The following is a 16,298-nucleotide window of genomic DNA, read 5'->3' on the forward strand; positions in this document are numbered from 1 at the left end:
GAAATCGACTCTTTATTGTATCCGGCTCAAAATACCGTAGGTCATGATGACAAAGGTTTGAATTTCGAATTTCTGTCTTGTTAAACCGTCCTCTTCTTTTGAAACATCCGTAACTCAATACTTTTTATGATCGACGATAAGAATTTCCGATATGAATTTCCAAATAAGAATCACTTTCTTTTGTTTTCTAAGACATAGATCATTTTGGTAAATTACTGCCGTCAGACATAATTTAGGTTGAGGTCTAAAAAAGAGCATCTTCACACATTTTGATCGTTGTAGCAAGAAAACTGTTCCTGAGGGATCAAGTTTTTGTATTGGCGATTGAAAACATTATATTAAATGTTTCCGTTTTGATTTTTGAAATCAGTTTGTGCTTTTATTCACAGGCAGGATATCAAAACCATGAAAACTACCATTAGTAATTACAGCTATTATCATCAAATTGTTCTCAAATTTGCAGTCTATCGTATCTCTACCTAGATTGGTACTTCTACATGAGATTCCACAATTTTATGATATTAGGTACCAAAAAGCGGCTTAGATCTCCTATCTCCTCGATTAACCGCAAATAAGCGAGCTAAATTGAATCATATTAAAATATAAAACTTAATTTATTTTATTTTATTTCATTATAAATTTAAATGGTTGCATTATTAATTTTAAGGTACAAACATTAGTGTTTCAGATTTATTTACAACTACTATGTTTAATTTCTCTATCATCATTGAATAAAAAATGACTTTTAAACATCATCACCAACTTGATTTCGAGTAATTCATTAGGCACGACCAGTTTTATAAGTTGTAAGGCAATTGAATGTCTTTGATTTTGTGTATTTCATCTAAGGTTTTACCAAGCATCGCTTTGATTATCATCCTGAATACTTCACAAAAAACTTACATTAGAGGTATCAGGAAATTCGAAATATTGACCCCTTCGATCTTAAAGGTTTTTCTTCTTTGCCAAAGGGCTCATTTGTAATAATTCTTTGTCATGAAATGGGTGCAAAATTTATTCTGTTTTGTACTTTCACTCAATTTTTCAAACTGTCAATTTTTTTTTTTTCTTATTGCTGCAAATGCCGTTTTCTGCAAAATTTTTACAATTTCCCCATAGGTTTACACAAATGAAAATGAATCATTTCTCAAAAATGAAATCATTATATTCAGTGTGGAAATAAATCAAGTTAATGGATCTTTTTTTGAATAAACACGTTATAATATCATATTGATTATATATCATTCAAATAGATGTCAAGCGTGAACAAGAGTGAAGAGTCATCTAGTCAACAATTGGGAATCACAGAAATTCAAAAAGTTTCAAAATGGCAAAATTTCAAAGATTCATTTAAAAGAGCTGATACTAATGCTTACAACAATAAACGAGGTAGTATAAGTTCTTGCTGTCAAAGTATAAACAAGAATGATTTGGAATCACAAGATAAACAAACTACAAATAATGATATACAAGATGGTACTCTTCATCGAGAATTGAAAAACAAACATATTCAAATGATTGCACTTGGTGGAAGTGTAGGTACAGGTTTACTAATAGGATCAGGTGGAGCTCTACGAGAGGGAGGACCTGCAAGTTTAATAATAGCATGGGGATTAGTAGGAACAATGGTTTATTGTACAATATTTGCATTAGGAGAATTATGTGTTGCATTTCCAGTTAATGGTGCATTTTCACAATATGCATCTAGATTTGTTGATGAAAGTTGGGGTTTTGCTGTTGGATGGAATTATGCTATAATGTGGTTAATTGTTTTACCCTTAGAACTAGTTGCTGCTTCGATGTGTATAACTTATTGGAATGATAGTATAAACCCAGCTAGTTGGGTAGCTATATTTTATTTATTAATTGTTGTTATAAATTTATTTGGTGTAAAAGGTTATGGAGAAGCAGAATATTGGTTAACTATTTTTAAAATAATTGCAATCATCGGATTTATAATCTTGGGAGTTGTATTAGTTGTTGGAGGTGGTCCAAAAAAGGAATTCATTGGTGCATCAAATTGGAAAGTAGGTAAAGCTCCATTTCCAAATGGATTTAAAGGTTTAGCTACTACGTTTGTTACAGCTTCTTATTCAATGGCTGGTTCAGAAATGTGTGGTATAGCTGCCCTGGAAACCAAAAATCCTGCCAAAACATTACCAAGGGCTGTAAGACAAGTATTTTGGAGATTGTTCTTGTTCTTTTTCTTGTCTTTAACAATGATAGGATTATTGGTTCCATATAATTCTCCAGATTTATTAGGTAATGGAGGAGTATCATCAAGTCCATTTGTTATTGCTATAAAAGATGCAGGAATTCAAGTATTACCATCAATTTTCAATGCATGTATTTTAATTTCAGTTATATCAGTTGGAAATTCAGCAGTTTATGGATGTTCAAGAACTATTCAATCTTTAGGACAACAAGGTTTAGCACCTTCATTATTTGCATATGTTGATAGAAAAGGTCGTCCATTAGCAGGATTAATTTTGAGCGCAATTTTTGGATTATTATGCTTCTTAGCAGCCTATAAAGATCAAGATACTGTATTTGCTTGGTTATTAAGTGTATCTGGTTTAGCAACAATTTTTTCATGGTTTAATATTGGATTATGCCATTTAAGATTTAGAATGGCAATGCATAAACAAGGAAAATCATTAGAAGAATTAAGTTTCACTTCATCATTAGGAATATATGGTTCAATATATTCAATGAGTTTTTTGGTTTTAGTATTAGTAGTTCAATTTTGGGTTGCATTATTCCCATTAAACTCTAATGGAAAAGCAAATGCAGAAAGTTTTTTTAAAAATTATTTAGGAGCTGTTGTTATATTAATTTTTTATTTGGGTCATAAAATTTTAACCAAAAATTGGAAAATTTATAAAAGATTAGATGAAATTGATCTAGATAGTGGAAGAAGACAAATTGATGTAGAAATCATTCAATCAGAGTTATTCGAGGAAAAACAATTAGCTAGACAAAAACCTTTGTATATTAAAATTTTTAATTATTGGTGTTGAGTAAAATATAATTTCTCAAACTGGAACTCAGTCTCAACCTGCTGAAGCTATAGTCTCAACACTTTTGGCTTTCTTAGTTGCTTCTGTTTTTGAGACTGCCCGTTTTCTCTTGGCAGCTTTTGCAGGTCTCTTCTCACCTTCAACGTAAACATCGGCGGCTAGATCGTAAAGTTTTACATTTCTTATTTGAAGGAAATGTTTTGATGCATCAAAGTCCGACCAGCTTTTACAAATACTGAAAAAATCTGCGCAAGGATGTTGAATATCTAGCTTTTTGTCCCCGTCTTTCAGAAGATGTATCTTGAGCCCAATATATAGCTTGGTGAGGTTCAATTCTATTTCCCCTTCTTTAAGTTGTTTTTCGTCTTTTGTCGACGTTAGTGATTTAACTATTTCGTCAGCTGCAATAGTTCCATAATTATTCAAGACCATCAGAGCTTCATCTTCAGACTTGCAAATGTAGCCATTTTCAAAAGACTTGACATAGGGATGAGCTAGCTCAACACCTTCCACAGCTTCCAATTTCTGTACTAGTAGCCTAACTTTACTTTCCACCATTCCGCTGTATCTGAGATGCTCCTCATAGTTTGACTTGGTTCCGGCTACAACACATAGGTAAAATTTGTATCTATGAAAAAAATCGTGTCTTTCCAATAAATCCGACCAGCTTTTTGACCCTGACAAAATACCATTCATAATATCTACCCCCCTGTTGAATTCGCTTAAAATGATCTTTTGCGTTGAATTGGTTATGTTATGAGTAGCACACATAGAAGGATACGCAGGAGTTATCACTGGCATTTTGTGTTGCCTGTCCATAGGATATAGCCTTGGATTCCAAACTCTGACTTGTAGGGGACCATCTTCAATTTGTTTCAAAAGAACGGGTTGGGGCCAGCTCCATTTTGAATATATTTGAAAAAATTTTTCCACTATAACAGCACTTACAGCATTGGGATATAATTGGCATATTCTTGCTACCAACATCGCCCATGCTACACCACCTGGAAATCCATATACGTTCGCATATATAGCTCTTTGCTGCGCCCATAATTTTATAAAACGTAATGCATGTTTGAAAACCGTAGGTTTTGGGACCAATGTTAGAATTTCATCTGTAACTCTAGTTCCATTCAAAGCCCTTAAATCCTTTTCATCGATATTCTTAAGAAGGTTTTTATCCGTTAATGTTAAATCTCGTGGAACTCTTGGAATGTCTAGTCTTGCAAATATTAAATCAATTGATATTCCTGCAAACTCTAGTTTAATTATGGGCACAAAAGCTTCCTGAACACTATTTATTTCCTCTAATTCTGATCTTTCTCTAAGCAATTGTTCAAAAACTGTGAAGAAATCCTCTCTGGTGATATGACGGGGTAAGACCACAAGAGCATCGATATCTGACGATGGTCCATAAACCCCCAATCTATATGATCCAAATGTGAACAATTTTCCACCTGCGTCTTTCGCCATTCCCTCTGACATATTCTTCAGCATCGAGACTTTATACACGAAATCTTCTGTTAATTTTTGGAGTATGTTCAAAACTTCAACTCTTTTTCTGGTGGCAGCTTCACTTTCAAAAGACTTTCTTGCTTTCAATTCTTTAATCAATAAATCGTTTAATTCATTTTCTTTTGCCGTTGGATTGGATAGTGATATGGGTGGTGTGACCCCATATGTTTGGTTGTTCATAGTAGAGATCATTTGATTTTTTTGTTTACTGTTTTTTTTTTGCATTAATATCACCGAATTTTGCAATATGATCCTACATATAAGAGTTTTTGAGAGACTAATTGAAGAGCGGTCACCAAGTTCGATAGAAAATCGTCTTTTGACATGGGAAAGACTTTTCGACGATGTTTGATGAAGATCTGTATTGTCTTAAGTAAATAATAGGCTCAAAAGTTTAATTTGTTTGGCAAGGTAGCTTGTCAAGATGTTTGCTATTTCTTTTTTTTTCTGTTATCGGTAAAGTTCTATCTCAACCCCTTACATCACTTTCACATCATGGGGTTAACGTCTAAATTGGAAAAGCTCAAACTTAAGGATCACGATCATGAGAAACCTCTGGAAAGTCCAGTCAATGCATCAGGTGCAGACTCAGACGACATTGATGAAATGGACAATGAAGGGCAATCAATTTTGATGGGAATCATTGCTCAATTGAGACCAGGTATGGACTTGTCAAAAATCACTCTCCCAACTTTCATCTTAGAGAAAAAGTCAATGCTTGAGAGAATTACAAACTTTTTTCAGATTCCAGATCTATTAATTGATGCCAATCATACACAGGATCCCTTACTAAGATTTGTTAACGTTTTAAGATGGTACCTTGCTTCTTGGCATATAGCTCCAAAAGCAGTGAAGAAGCCACTCAATCCAGTACTTGGAGAAACTTTTACTTGCTATTGGGATAACTTACCTGAAGGAGCTGGATCTGCCTATTATATATCTGAGCAAACATCTCATCATCCACCAAAATCCTCATATTTCTATTTAGTTCCTGATGAAAAGATAAGAGTAGATGGAACAGTTATTCCAAAATCAAGATTCTTGGGTAATTCATCTGCAGCAATAATGGAAGGTTGGGGTCAAGTCACTCTCGGTCAATGGGGAAATGAGCAATATGTAATGGATCAACCTAATGTTTACGTTAGAGGAATTTTATTTGGTAAAATGAAAACAGAATTAGGTGATCACATGGTGGTAAGATGTGAAGCTTCTGGAATAGAAGCAGATATTGAATTCAAAACTAAAGGTTTCATCAGTGGCACTTATGATGCAATTGAAGGTTACATTAAAGACACAGCAACCTCTGAAGAATTGTATCACATTACTGGAAAGTGGAATGACATTATTGAAATCAAAGATTTAAAAACTGGTAAAAAAGATGTTTTAATTGATACTCATAAAACTATCAGGGTTAAACCTAAAGTCAGACCTTTGGAAGAACAATCTGCATACGAATCAAGGAGATTATGGAAACCAACAATTGATGCACTTGCTAAGAGAGATCACGAAACTGCAACTGAAGAGAAATTTAAAGTCGAAAATGAGCAACGTACCATGGCAAAGAAAAGAGTTGAAGAGGGAGTTGAATTTCATCCAAAATTTTTCAGGCTCGTTGATAATAACGAATCCAATTTGAAAGACTTGGAGTACATAATTTACAAAAATATTGATTTAGCAGAGCTGCCAAAACAATTGACAGAAGATGTGTTGAGTATAGCACCATTCTTACCTGGTCAAGTTTTTGATGAAAAGTTTGAAATCCCTGCTTTCAAAAAACAATAATGTCCTGGAGATAAGTTTCTTTTTATTTTAACAAGCATTAGACTGCAATACTATACACAAGTTACATTCAAGGCTCAGGTTTAGTATATACATAATTTAGACTGTTTAGTTTCTTTTCTATCTTTAATTTTATTATACATTCATTTCAGTTAAGTTTTAGTTTTATTCAACTTGTAAAATACTACGTAACTGCTTTCTTTTACATGCCATGCCAGACCATTGATGCTTCACAATTGCATTAATTAAATACAAATGATATTTTGTAAAATTTATTGTTCGCGAAAAGAAACTCTAGAATTCAAGTCAAGAGAAGTATTTTTGTTCAAACTAAATTTTAACAAAACTACTGAAAAGACAAATATACATCCTGATTTCATATCCAACTGACAATATATCATCCAAGAACTACATCCAGTCATTGTCTGATGTCTTGTAGTGAGGAATTGAGAAGGCAAATAGAATCACCTCAGCTAACCCTACTACAATGTATTAATCTACTACGAGAAAATGGATCAAATATTGGAGTACAACATGCCCTTGTTAAAAAATTGAATTTTTATTCATATGATGAGTTAGAGTTTTATATACCACAGTTTGTTCAACTTCTTGTCACCTCAGAAACAGACTCGATGGCTTTAGAAGAATTTTTGTTAGAATATTGTTTTGATTACCCTCACTTCAGTTTAATCGTCTTTTGGGTGCTTCAAGCTTTCTTATTTGAATTGAGGAACGAACCAACGTCATATGCCTTTCAAATTGTTAGGAACTTTATAAATAACTTACAAAGTGTTTTATTCAATGTCGAAGACTTGAATCTTAAACGTTCCGAATTCAGAGAAAATCTACAACCATCCTTAGTTTTATGTGGAGCAATTGCGTCTTCATTTGCATTGCCAACTATTAATGAGTATGTGACTCCAATTATCAAGTCTCAAGCTAAGCAACAAAAGTCATTTGTTTTCAAATTAGCAAATTTTCAAAAAAACTTAACAAAGAATTTGACCATGAAAAATCAAAAAATTTCAAACCAAATAAATAATAGCACGAATGAAGAAGAATTTTTACTGCTCAGCCGGGAAATGAAAAGTCTTGGACCGTCAAAAACTGATAGAAAATATGCTGTAATTGTTCTGCCAGATGATTCTGATGTTTATACAACTGATGATGATGACCAAAGATCATTGTCTAGAAATGGATCTTTGAAAGAAGCTGCTTTTGCCGAAGTTGGAGCCAATTTGAAAGTAAATACTGTTATAAAGTCAAACAAAAGTCGATCCAAGAACCCAAATTCCGTATCAAGTCCGTTGAACATATTGAAAACCAAACAACTAAACCGAAGCTCACAATCGTTACCCGATCTTTCACACAACTGGTCCAGACCTGATTTAACAGCTACTGAATCTGAAATGTCTTTGCAAATATTAAGAAATTCCACAGAAACTCATTCAAAAAAGAAAAACTCGTCAGACGCTAAATCGAAGCTGTTTCCGGAATTATTGAAGATACTTAGGGTGAATTATTCGAAAAAAGAAACAGAATTTATAATGTCCCTTCAGGATATTTCCTTGAGAATGTCGCTGGTACCTAAAGCTGCTAGAGTTTCGGCTTTGCGAGCTGAATTGTCAATTATAAATGATACATTATTGCCATCGGAAATAGACATCCCCCAACTACTTCCCGTCACCAGCAAAAAGAATAAAAAGTTTCATCAAATCTTGAAATTGAACATAAATGAAGCATGTGTGCTAAATTCGGCGGAAAGAGTTCCTTACTTGCTACTTATTGAGTATTTGAGTGATGAACTTGATTTCAATCCATTCACAGAATATAATCAAAATCTCATAAACTCAAGATTACAAGCTGCGGATAGGAAACGCAGTAATGAATACAATCAAGGTGATAATGAGTCAGTCTCAAGTGACATGCAAGGTATTCCCGTTATGGAAAACTTAACAGAAGTCCTAGTCGACGAGACGGATTTAGGTGAGTTGCCTATATTAGGTTCTAGAAGTATTAGTCGAGATTGGACTCAGATAAGAACTGAAGGAAACTCTAGAAGGTCATCTCAAGACGATGACAAAACAAATCGTATTGTCTCGCCAATTATATCAGGATCAGCTGATACCCTGGTTCTAGCTGATCAAATGAGAATAGCTTCATTGATGCTTCAACAACTACAAAACAACGGTCAATCTAATACTCAGCAATTTATTTCCATTAAAAATAGAATAGTTGATTCAATGATAAGCTTGCAAGATCAATTTGAAGCTATAGATTATGAAAAGATGAAGGAGTTAAAAACCGACGAGCAAGACGCTGGACAAAGAAAAATGGAGAATGATTTCAAAATCAGTGAGGATTGGAATGAGAAAAAACAAAGAATTAGAAAAGCAAGTGCATTTGGTCATTTGAAAAATTGGGATCTTTGCTCAGTTATAGTCAAAAATGGTGATGATTTACCTCAAGAATCATTTGCTTGTCAACTCATCACCATGATATCTAATATTTGGAAAAAACATGGTGTAAGGTTTTGGACCAAAAAAATGAGAATTTTGATAACCAGTGCCAATGCCGGATTAGTAGAAACTATAACGAATTCAATGTCAATTCATTCGATTAAAAAATCATTAACGGAACTTTCTATTGCAAGCGGTCAAAATGCTAAAGGTAGAATTTTTACATTAAAGGATTATTTTGAAAAATTATTTGGAGAAGTTGGTAGTCGAAGGTACAAATTAGCCCAGGAAAATTTTGCAAAGAGTTTGGCAGCTTATTCAATTATTTGTTATGTGTTGCAAATAAAAGATAGACACAATGGTAACATTATGTTGGACAATGAAGGTCATATTATTCACATCGATTTTGGTTTTCTTCTAGGAAACTCTCCTGGCTCGAATATAGGTTTTGAAGCTGTTCCATTCAAATTGACATCTGAGTACATTGATTTACTTGGTGGAGTTGAGTCTGAATTTTACAAACTTTTCGTACAAGTTTGTAAGGATTGTTTTAAAGTATTAAGAAAAGAATCAGATCAAATTGTTAGTATAGTCAAATTGATGCAAAAAGATTCTAATATTCCTTGTTTCAATAATGGAGAGAATACTAGTGTATTGTTGCAACAAAGATTACAATTGCAAATGTCTGACGACCTAATTGATCAGTTTGTCGAAGTTTCGCTCATCAATAAAAGTTTAAATAGCGTATATACTAGATTGTACGATCAATTTCAAATGATCACACAAGGAATATACAATTGATTTGGGTCATGCCTAAAATTTAATTTACTACACGATGATATAAATTTGTTACACAAAATCTTGGCACGGCTGTTGTTATCTCCTGTATATAACCTTGTACTATTAAAATAAATTAAGATATTAGATTTTGATTTTACCTAAGATTAATATTTTGTTAAGGGTCCTCTTCAAACATGATTGTACATACATTCAACTTCCCCAAATGCAGACCAGAGGAAGTGACGAATATCAAATGTCTCACCAACAGAGAATCATTTCCAGCGATTTCCGTTAATGTTACTCCAAATTCATATAAGTCTGACTTCATTCAAGTTGCTTCTCCAAGTGGAAATTCCGACGAAGAAAAGATCACATTCAGATCAAGAAACAATTTTATAATAGCTAGAAGCACGTTGGCAAATTTAGTTCAAGAAAAACAGTCCAATTTTGAGAAAGTTTCCAAGTTGGTTTCAATAGTACGTAGGACATATTTTTTTTAAAGAAAATACAATTACTAACAAAGCAAAGATTTGGAGTCAAGTCAACGTTTCTTTCAAACTTTACTTTGAATATCTCGCTATACTAGAATCCTACTGGTACGAAAAGAAAAGTTCGACTCTCCATTCTCCAAAAAAAGCCAAAAATATAGTTGGTATAAAGTATTCTGAAATTTTCACCAGCTTATATCCAGAGTCTTCAGTAGAGACGAAGATGAAACCTCAGAAACATCGATTTAGGTTGACAAATGCTCCTGTTAGGACACGGAAGAGATTGGTTAAGAAAAAAGAGTCAGTTAAAGGATTCAAAATTGGCAAAACGTCCTACAGTTGTAATTATGGTATTTTGACACAAGATATTTTTAAAGAAGGTAAGTGAATCACTTTTTGTATAGTCTAATTAATGAATGTAATTTTGTACACTAGAGATAATATTTAGTGCGAACAAAATGTTTCATCTTTGTTACGAATTTTTCAGATAAGGATCGAGAAAAATAATATGTGCTTTATTTTACTTTGCCTTTAACATTGATCGATATCGAAAATCATGAACTCAGAGCTAGCCAAAGGCGAAAGCTTACTTAATGATATCAATGAACTAAAACAACTTACAAGTCTCATTCGAGAATTTGGAGAACAAGAAAACCAATCTACTCAAATTGGTAATGATTTAAATGTATGTTGGGTCTCGAATAAAGGCTTGAATTAATACTAACTGCCATAGGAAAAATATTTTGATCCTCGATTGGATTGGGCGTTGAGTCAACTACAATCTACTTTAGAAACCATTCGAAATTTTGAAGGCGAAAGTTCACTTTTGGTGTCCAGTGAATCTGCTCAAGAGTTCGAGTTGAATCAAATTTCAATAACAGTAAGTGGAACAGACAAACTAATGGAAACTGTCAATAACAGTGCCGACAGAAAAGTCACTACCGAGCTTGGAAAGCCCAGAAAGAGGTTAGCTAGCTCCGCAAAGAATTTACTTGAACAAATATTCTTAGTACAGCAAACACCAAACAGGAGGGAAAGAGAATTGATTGCGAGAAAATGCGGAGTAACACCTTTGCAAATTAGAGTGTGGGTATGTATTTACGATCAAAATTTTTATAAAGTATAATAATACTAACCTAACAGCAGTTTACCAATAAACGTATGAGAGGGAAAAGAGCTTAAATACACAATTTTACAACAACCGAGTCCATAGCACTGCTTCGAATCTAAAACTTAAGGTATTTTAATATACAGTCAAACTATTGCCACTAATAATTAATGTTGCACTGCTTTACAACATTACTCATTTAATGTCACTCTTTACATTATTCATCACTCGTTTCACATATTTACTTTTTTTAGTTAATTGAATTAACCATTCAACAGATTCATCATCTAACTCATTCTTTTTAGCAGCTTCTTTAAAATATTTAACAATTTCAAATCCATTTTTCATTTTTATAACATTATTAAATCCATAAATTTTAGCTTGTTTAAAAAAAAAATCTAATAAATTTATCTTTTTATTTAATTCTAAATTTTCAAAATTTAATATTCCTGAAATTATTGCTGGAAAAAATTCAGCTAATTGAAGTTTATCTTTAGAATAAAATTTTAATAATTTTATAGAATTTTTATAATCATCTAATACTGTTCCTTTTATTAAATTATATTTTACCCAAAATGTTGATGTTTCCATTTTACTCATTACAGTAGAAAGAATTTCAACTCTATTTTCTTCTCGTAATACAAAATTGAAAACTTCATTTGATATGGATTTGAGTAAATATTTCTGGGCTATGTCATCATCTTTGAATTCAAATGTTGTTGAATGAAGTACTTTGTATAAAATATCCATGACCGAAGCAAGACTTTCTGGTGGTAGTACTGAGATAGATTGTCCTAAGGATCGCAAAGTTGCGTGAAATAAGTTGCGTTCCAACAATGTTAATGATTCAAAGGAAGTGCTGAAATTTCCAACTTTTGTTATTGATTTTCGTAATATACTGTTTAGGATGATATCAATAAAATTTTCATCAATAATTTCTGTTCTCAATAATGTTGATCTAAAAATCTCCAACAATGTTCTTTTAGAAAGGGAGTTCTGCAGGGCTAAAAATTTCAAATCTTCAATATCTGCAATCGAAGATTCACAATAGGATTTAATCAAATGCCGCGAAACTTTATAATCATGAGTATAATATGGTATTAGCTCCAAGTAATGAGATGGACTTAATTGGGTTAACTGCATTACCACCGAGTCTCTTATTAACGCATTCAATGGCTTTATTAAACTCAATGCAGAAATTTCCACAGGAAGTAAAAGATCTAAACATCCAACAGCTACCGGTAATGTAAGTTTTTCACTGCAGGTTAAAAAAGCAGCTTTAACCTCTTCAATTTTAGAAGTCCTTAGCATGGATTCAATCATTAGGTTCAGGATATTTTTCTGCATACGTGATAATTTATAAGACAGAAACAAAACAAAAGGATCCACATTTGAATGTAGTAAATAAATTGCATCCACATCGTTTAACCTAACACCCACTGGTAAAATTTCTTTAATCGAATCCATAAATGGTTCTAAATTTTTTGGAATATCTTCAAACAATAAGCATGAATAAAATTCAAATTTAGGTAATAATGAGCTAACCCAACCAGGTTTAATTAAAAGTTGTGGAAATTGTAATAAAATTTGAGATATTTCTTGTTTTGATGCTCCTTCATAGTATAATAACAGTATAATTTTTTTTAATTTTATAACGTCTGTTGCAAAATTATTATTTTCATAATTCATTATATCGTCAATATTTCGTAAATCGTTAATTTCGTAATAAATATCAAGTACTTGTCTAGCATTGATTTTAAAAATATGTGTAAGTGAATCTAAAATTTGAATTTTATGAATGCCATTTTCATCTAAATTTGGTTGACTTAATATAAAATAAATTATAGCAAATTCATTATTTTGTTTATTAAAAATGGATTTAACACTAGTTAAGAATTCATCAATATCTATCAATGTTTCTCCCAAGAATAATTGCCAACATGTAGAATATTGTTGATGGAATAATAATCTTTCTAATAATAATTTTTTCATTGGTCCATCAATCTCTGGGTAGTAAAAATGCAAATATAATCTTGGATCAATCAATACTGGATCATATGTTAAAACTGTAAATAATTTATTTTCAAAATCTAATGAATTTTTCAATTTTTTTTTCAAATCTGGAATTTTTTCAATTAAATCTTGAACTGGCTGATCCATTATTTTATCATGTTGTTCTGTTAATATATTTGATAAATAGTTTGAAATTTTTTCAGGTAATGAATTAGTCAAGTTTTTATTATTAAAGAATGAAAAATTTTTGGAATAAAATCTAATTTGTAATTTATGATGATGCTGTCGTATGTATGTTTTTAATATTGTCGGTCGTAGCCGTATTGACCATCTTAGCATTCTTTCATTTATATAGTTCTATTAGCTGTTATAGTAATTCTTGGTTCGTCATATGTATGTATATTTAATGGCAGTTGTATTGGTTTAGATGTTGCAAATGGTTCTCTTCAATATGTTTTGATAACTTTTCAAAACAAAAACTTTTCAAAATAGGAATTTCCATAAATTGAAAAATCTAACTTTTTATATGAAACAAATACAAAAAATAACAAATCAATTACAATTGAATAAACTAACTTAGATTAAATGATTTGGGTATGGCTCAAGTGATATGGAATTCTGATATTGATGTATACAATAAAGATGTAATACCAACACTGATAGCTAAAAATATTGCCAATTATTTACCAATAAGAGATTTATTATCATTTGGATTAATTTCAAAAAATACTTATGAAGCAGTAAATGATCCTAAAATTTGGATATCTTTCTTGAAAATTATGGATGTTTGGAATAAAGCAATTCCTATAACAAAAGATGAAATTAGACAAAATCCTAAAATGCCATATTTAGAAAATCCATTAACATGTTTAGATTATATATTTAGATCATCTAAAAATGCTAAATATCAAACATTAAAAATTCATAAATGTTTATCTAAATATTATTATGAGCTACTAATAAATAAAGGGTATGATAAATTAAGAATTTTTAAAGATTTTCAAACTCCTGAAGAACAAGCTAAAATACTATCGAATTTGTTAGCATATAATAAAATTGATTTCATAGAAGAATCTAGAGTACTAGCTCATGATAAATTATTTGAATTATTTGAAATTTTTGAAAATGCATTATTAAGAGAATTAGAAATTCATTTTGATATTGAAGATTATGAAAAAACAAGACAATTTGTTTTAATTTTAATATCTTTAAAAAATCAACAAACATTAATTGATTTTTTTTTACAAAAAAGTATATTTGATGAAGATAAGGAAATTTTTGAATTAAGTCAATCAACTATTGAAAATTTATTTGTGGACAATCAATTGAATGAGGATGAATTTAATAAATTAATTACTAATATTGCCAATGTATTTAATGAACAATCGAAAATTATTGATAAAATCTTCCCACAATCTGTTCCAATGATGTATAAAGTTTGTGAAGAATTGATTTCAAATCAATTAAATGAATTAATAATGGTAATTACTGAATCTTCTAAAAAATATGGATTGTATTTAAAAGTTATTCCATATATTTATAATGAATTATCAAACACCCTAGTATCTCAATTAAAACCATCAAAAAACATTGGTGAATCATATAAACAATTAGTTTCAGAATTAATAGATATGCTGTTTGAATCATTTGCAGCTGAATATCTGAGAGATGAAACTGCTCAGTTTAGAAATTTAGCAAAAGATAAATTAATTGAATGGAATCAACAAATTTCTCAAAAGGAAGCAGAAACATCACTGAAAATTTTAGAAAGTATTAAAATTGAATCCAAAAATGATTTTTTAACAAGTTTTAAAAATGTATTCACATTAAATAGTTCCAAGGAAAATTCTACAAAAGAAAATTCAGAAATGCTTGCAAAAGCTAAAATATTATCAGAAAATATTAAATCATTAGATAAAATTTTTAGTCCAGAAGTTGTTGTAGATTTATTAAATAATGCAAAATCTTCAATAAGTAGATTATTAATTTTTAAAGAATTTTCAATTTCTTCATTACGTGGAGATATTTATCAATCCATACAAGACATATTTATGGATGTTATGGATATTATAGGTTTAGAACATTTAAGACCTGGATTTGATAAAGCTTTAACATATTTACAAACTTATAACCCCAACTCATCAACTTATACAACTCAACATAATGAAAAATTTGCTGAACCAATTGTATTATTTTTTGATTTAATTAATATGGCAGATATTATAATTCAAATGATTGATATTTTTTATAAAGAAGAAATTTTAAATAAACAAATTATAAAACATGAAAATAGTATATTAAATCCTTCTTTACAAAGTAAAAAAAAATTAGAAGCTTTAGTTGATAAAAATGTTGCTGATGGTTTAAATATTGGAATTGAATTATTAGTTCATCAAATTGAAAATACTTTTAAAGAATATTTATTAGATAGTGATTATAATCCTAATGATGATACTCCAAGTGGATTTGGTACAACTGATGCAGCAAGAAGAGCTACTAAAATTTTAGAAGAAAATATGGATTTATTAGTTGATAGTGCAGATAAATCAGTTGTTGATGTTTTTCAACAAGAAATAGCAGAAAGATTTTTTCAAGTTATTGTAAAAATTTTGAAAAAACGAACAATATCAGTTGCTGGAGCAACAAATTTAATATCAGATTTAAATTTATATTATGATTTTATTGTTGAACATATAAAAACCAACAAGAGATTAGTTGTACCATTATATCAAGCTTTAAAAAAAATTGGAAATTTATATTTAATAAGTGGTGATGATTCAAAATCAATTGGAAAATTAGTAAGTGATTTATCAAAATTTAATGGAATTTTTGGACAAGAAGAAATTTATGAATTTGTTCAAAGAAGAAAAGATTGGCCTTTAATTCGAAAACATGTTGAAAAAGTTATGTATGGATTTGGTTTAGGAGATTGTAAATTAGTGTAAATTAGTGTATATTAGTGTAAAAATTGGTATAAAAATGGGTTTAATTAATAAAATATTTATTAGAAGAACTTGTTAATACTCTTGTGAGTTTATAGATTTACCTCTTAAAAAATCAGGGCTACCAAATTCAAGATGATTTTAATGAAAAATTGCAAGAGGAAATTTACAATTAAGTCTTGTTAAGAATTGCA

The 16,298-nt window shown here is 30.6% G+C and overlaps 7 protein-coding genes across 7 annotated transcripts; 5 read left to right on the forward strand and 2 right to left on the reverse strand. All coding sequences in view use genetic code 12, as the record gives it.

Annotated features, from left to right (window-relative positions):
* Positions 1–1,253: 1,253 nt before the first annotated feature.
* On the forward strand, positions 1,254–3,020 carry HIP1 (Hip1p; the record flags this gene model as incomplete). The annotated part of the gene is made up of 1 exon (XM_051756756.1): positions 1,254–3,020. One exon carries the CDS (start codon positions 1,254–1,256, stop codon positions 3,018–3,020), a length of 1,767 nt encoding a protein of 588 aa, XP_051615096.1.
* Positions 3,021–3,053: 33 nt separating this feature from the next.
* Positions 3,054–4,727, reverse strand: PAP1 (polynucleotide adenylyltransferase; the record flags this gene model as incomplete). Its single annotated transcript, XM_051756757.1, has 1 exon — positions 3,054–4,727. The coding sequence occupies one exon, from the start codon at positions 4,725–4,727 to the stop codon at positions 3,054–3,056; it is 1,674 nt and encodes a 557-aa protein (XP_051615097.1).
* Positions 4,728–5,030: 303 nt separating this feature from the next.
* On the forward strand, positions 5,031–6,317 carry OBPA (oxysterol-binding protein related protein; the record flags this gene model as incomplete). The annotated part of the gene is made up of 1 exon (XM_051756758.1): positions 5,031–6,317. One exon carries the CDS (start codon positions 5,031–5,033, stop codon positions 6,315–6,317), a length of 1,287 nt encoding a protein of 428 aa, XP_051615098.1.
* Positions 6,318–6,742: 425 nt separating this feature from the next.
* On the forward strand, positions 6,743–9,574 carry PIKA (1-phosphatidylinositol 4-kinase; the record flags this gene model as incomplete). Its single annotated transcript, XM_051756759.1, has 1 exon — positions 6,743–9,574. The coding sequence occupies one exon, from the start codon at positions 6,743–6,745 to the stop codon at positions 9,572–9,574; it is 2,832 nt and encodes a 943-aa protein (XP_051615099.1).
* A 173-nt stretch (positions 9,575–9,747) lies between these two features.
* Positions 9,748–11,167, forward strand: MTLA2 (Mtla2p; the record flags this gene model as incomplete). Its single annotated transcript, XM_051756760.1, has 4 exons — positions 9,748–10,033; positions 10,095–10,421; positions 10,608–10,726; positions 10,775–11,167. 4 exons carry the CDS (start codon positions 9,748–9,750, stop codon positions 11,165–11,167), a joined length of 1,125 nt encoding a protein of 374 aa, XP_051615100.1.
* Positions 11,168–11,344: 177 nt separating this feature from the next.
* Positions 11,345–13,309, reverse strand: KGF55_002113 (uncharacterized protein; the record flags this gene model as incomplete). Its single annotated transcript, XM_051756761.1, has 1 exon — positions 11,345–13,309. The coding sequence occupies one exon, from the start codon at positions 13,307–13,309 to the stop codon at positions 11,345–11,347; it is 1,965 nt and encodes a 654-aa protein (XP_051615101.1).
* A 129-nt stretch (positions 13,310–13,438) lies between these two features.
* Positions 13,439–16,107, forward strand: RCY1 (Rcy1p; the record flags this gene model as incomplete). Its single annotated transcript, XM_051756762.1, has 2 exons — positions 13,439–13,449; positions 13,743–16,107. The coding sequence occupies 2 exons, from the start codon at positions 13,439–13,441 to the stop codon at positions 16,105–16,107; spliced, it is 2,376 nt and encodes a 791-aa protein (XP_051615102.1).
* Positions 16,108–16,298: the final 191 nt, after the last annotated feature.

This window comes from Candida pseudojiufengensis (assembly GCF_024610245.1).
Source record: "Candida pseudojiufengensis strain CBS 10847 chromosome Unknown scaffold7, whole genome shotgun sequence".
Lineage (NCBI taxonomy): Eukaryota > Fungi > Ascomycota > Pichiomycetes > Serinales > Debaryomycetaceae > Lodderomyces > Lodderomyces pseudojiufengensis.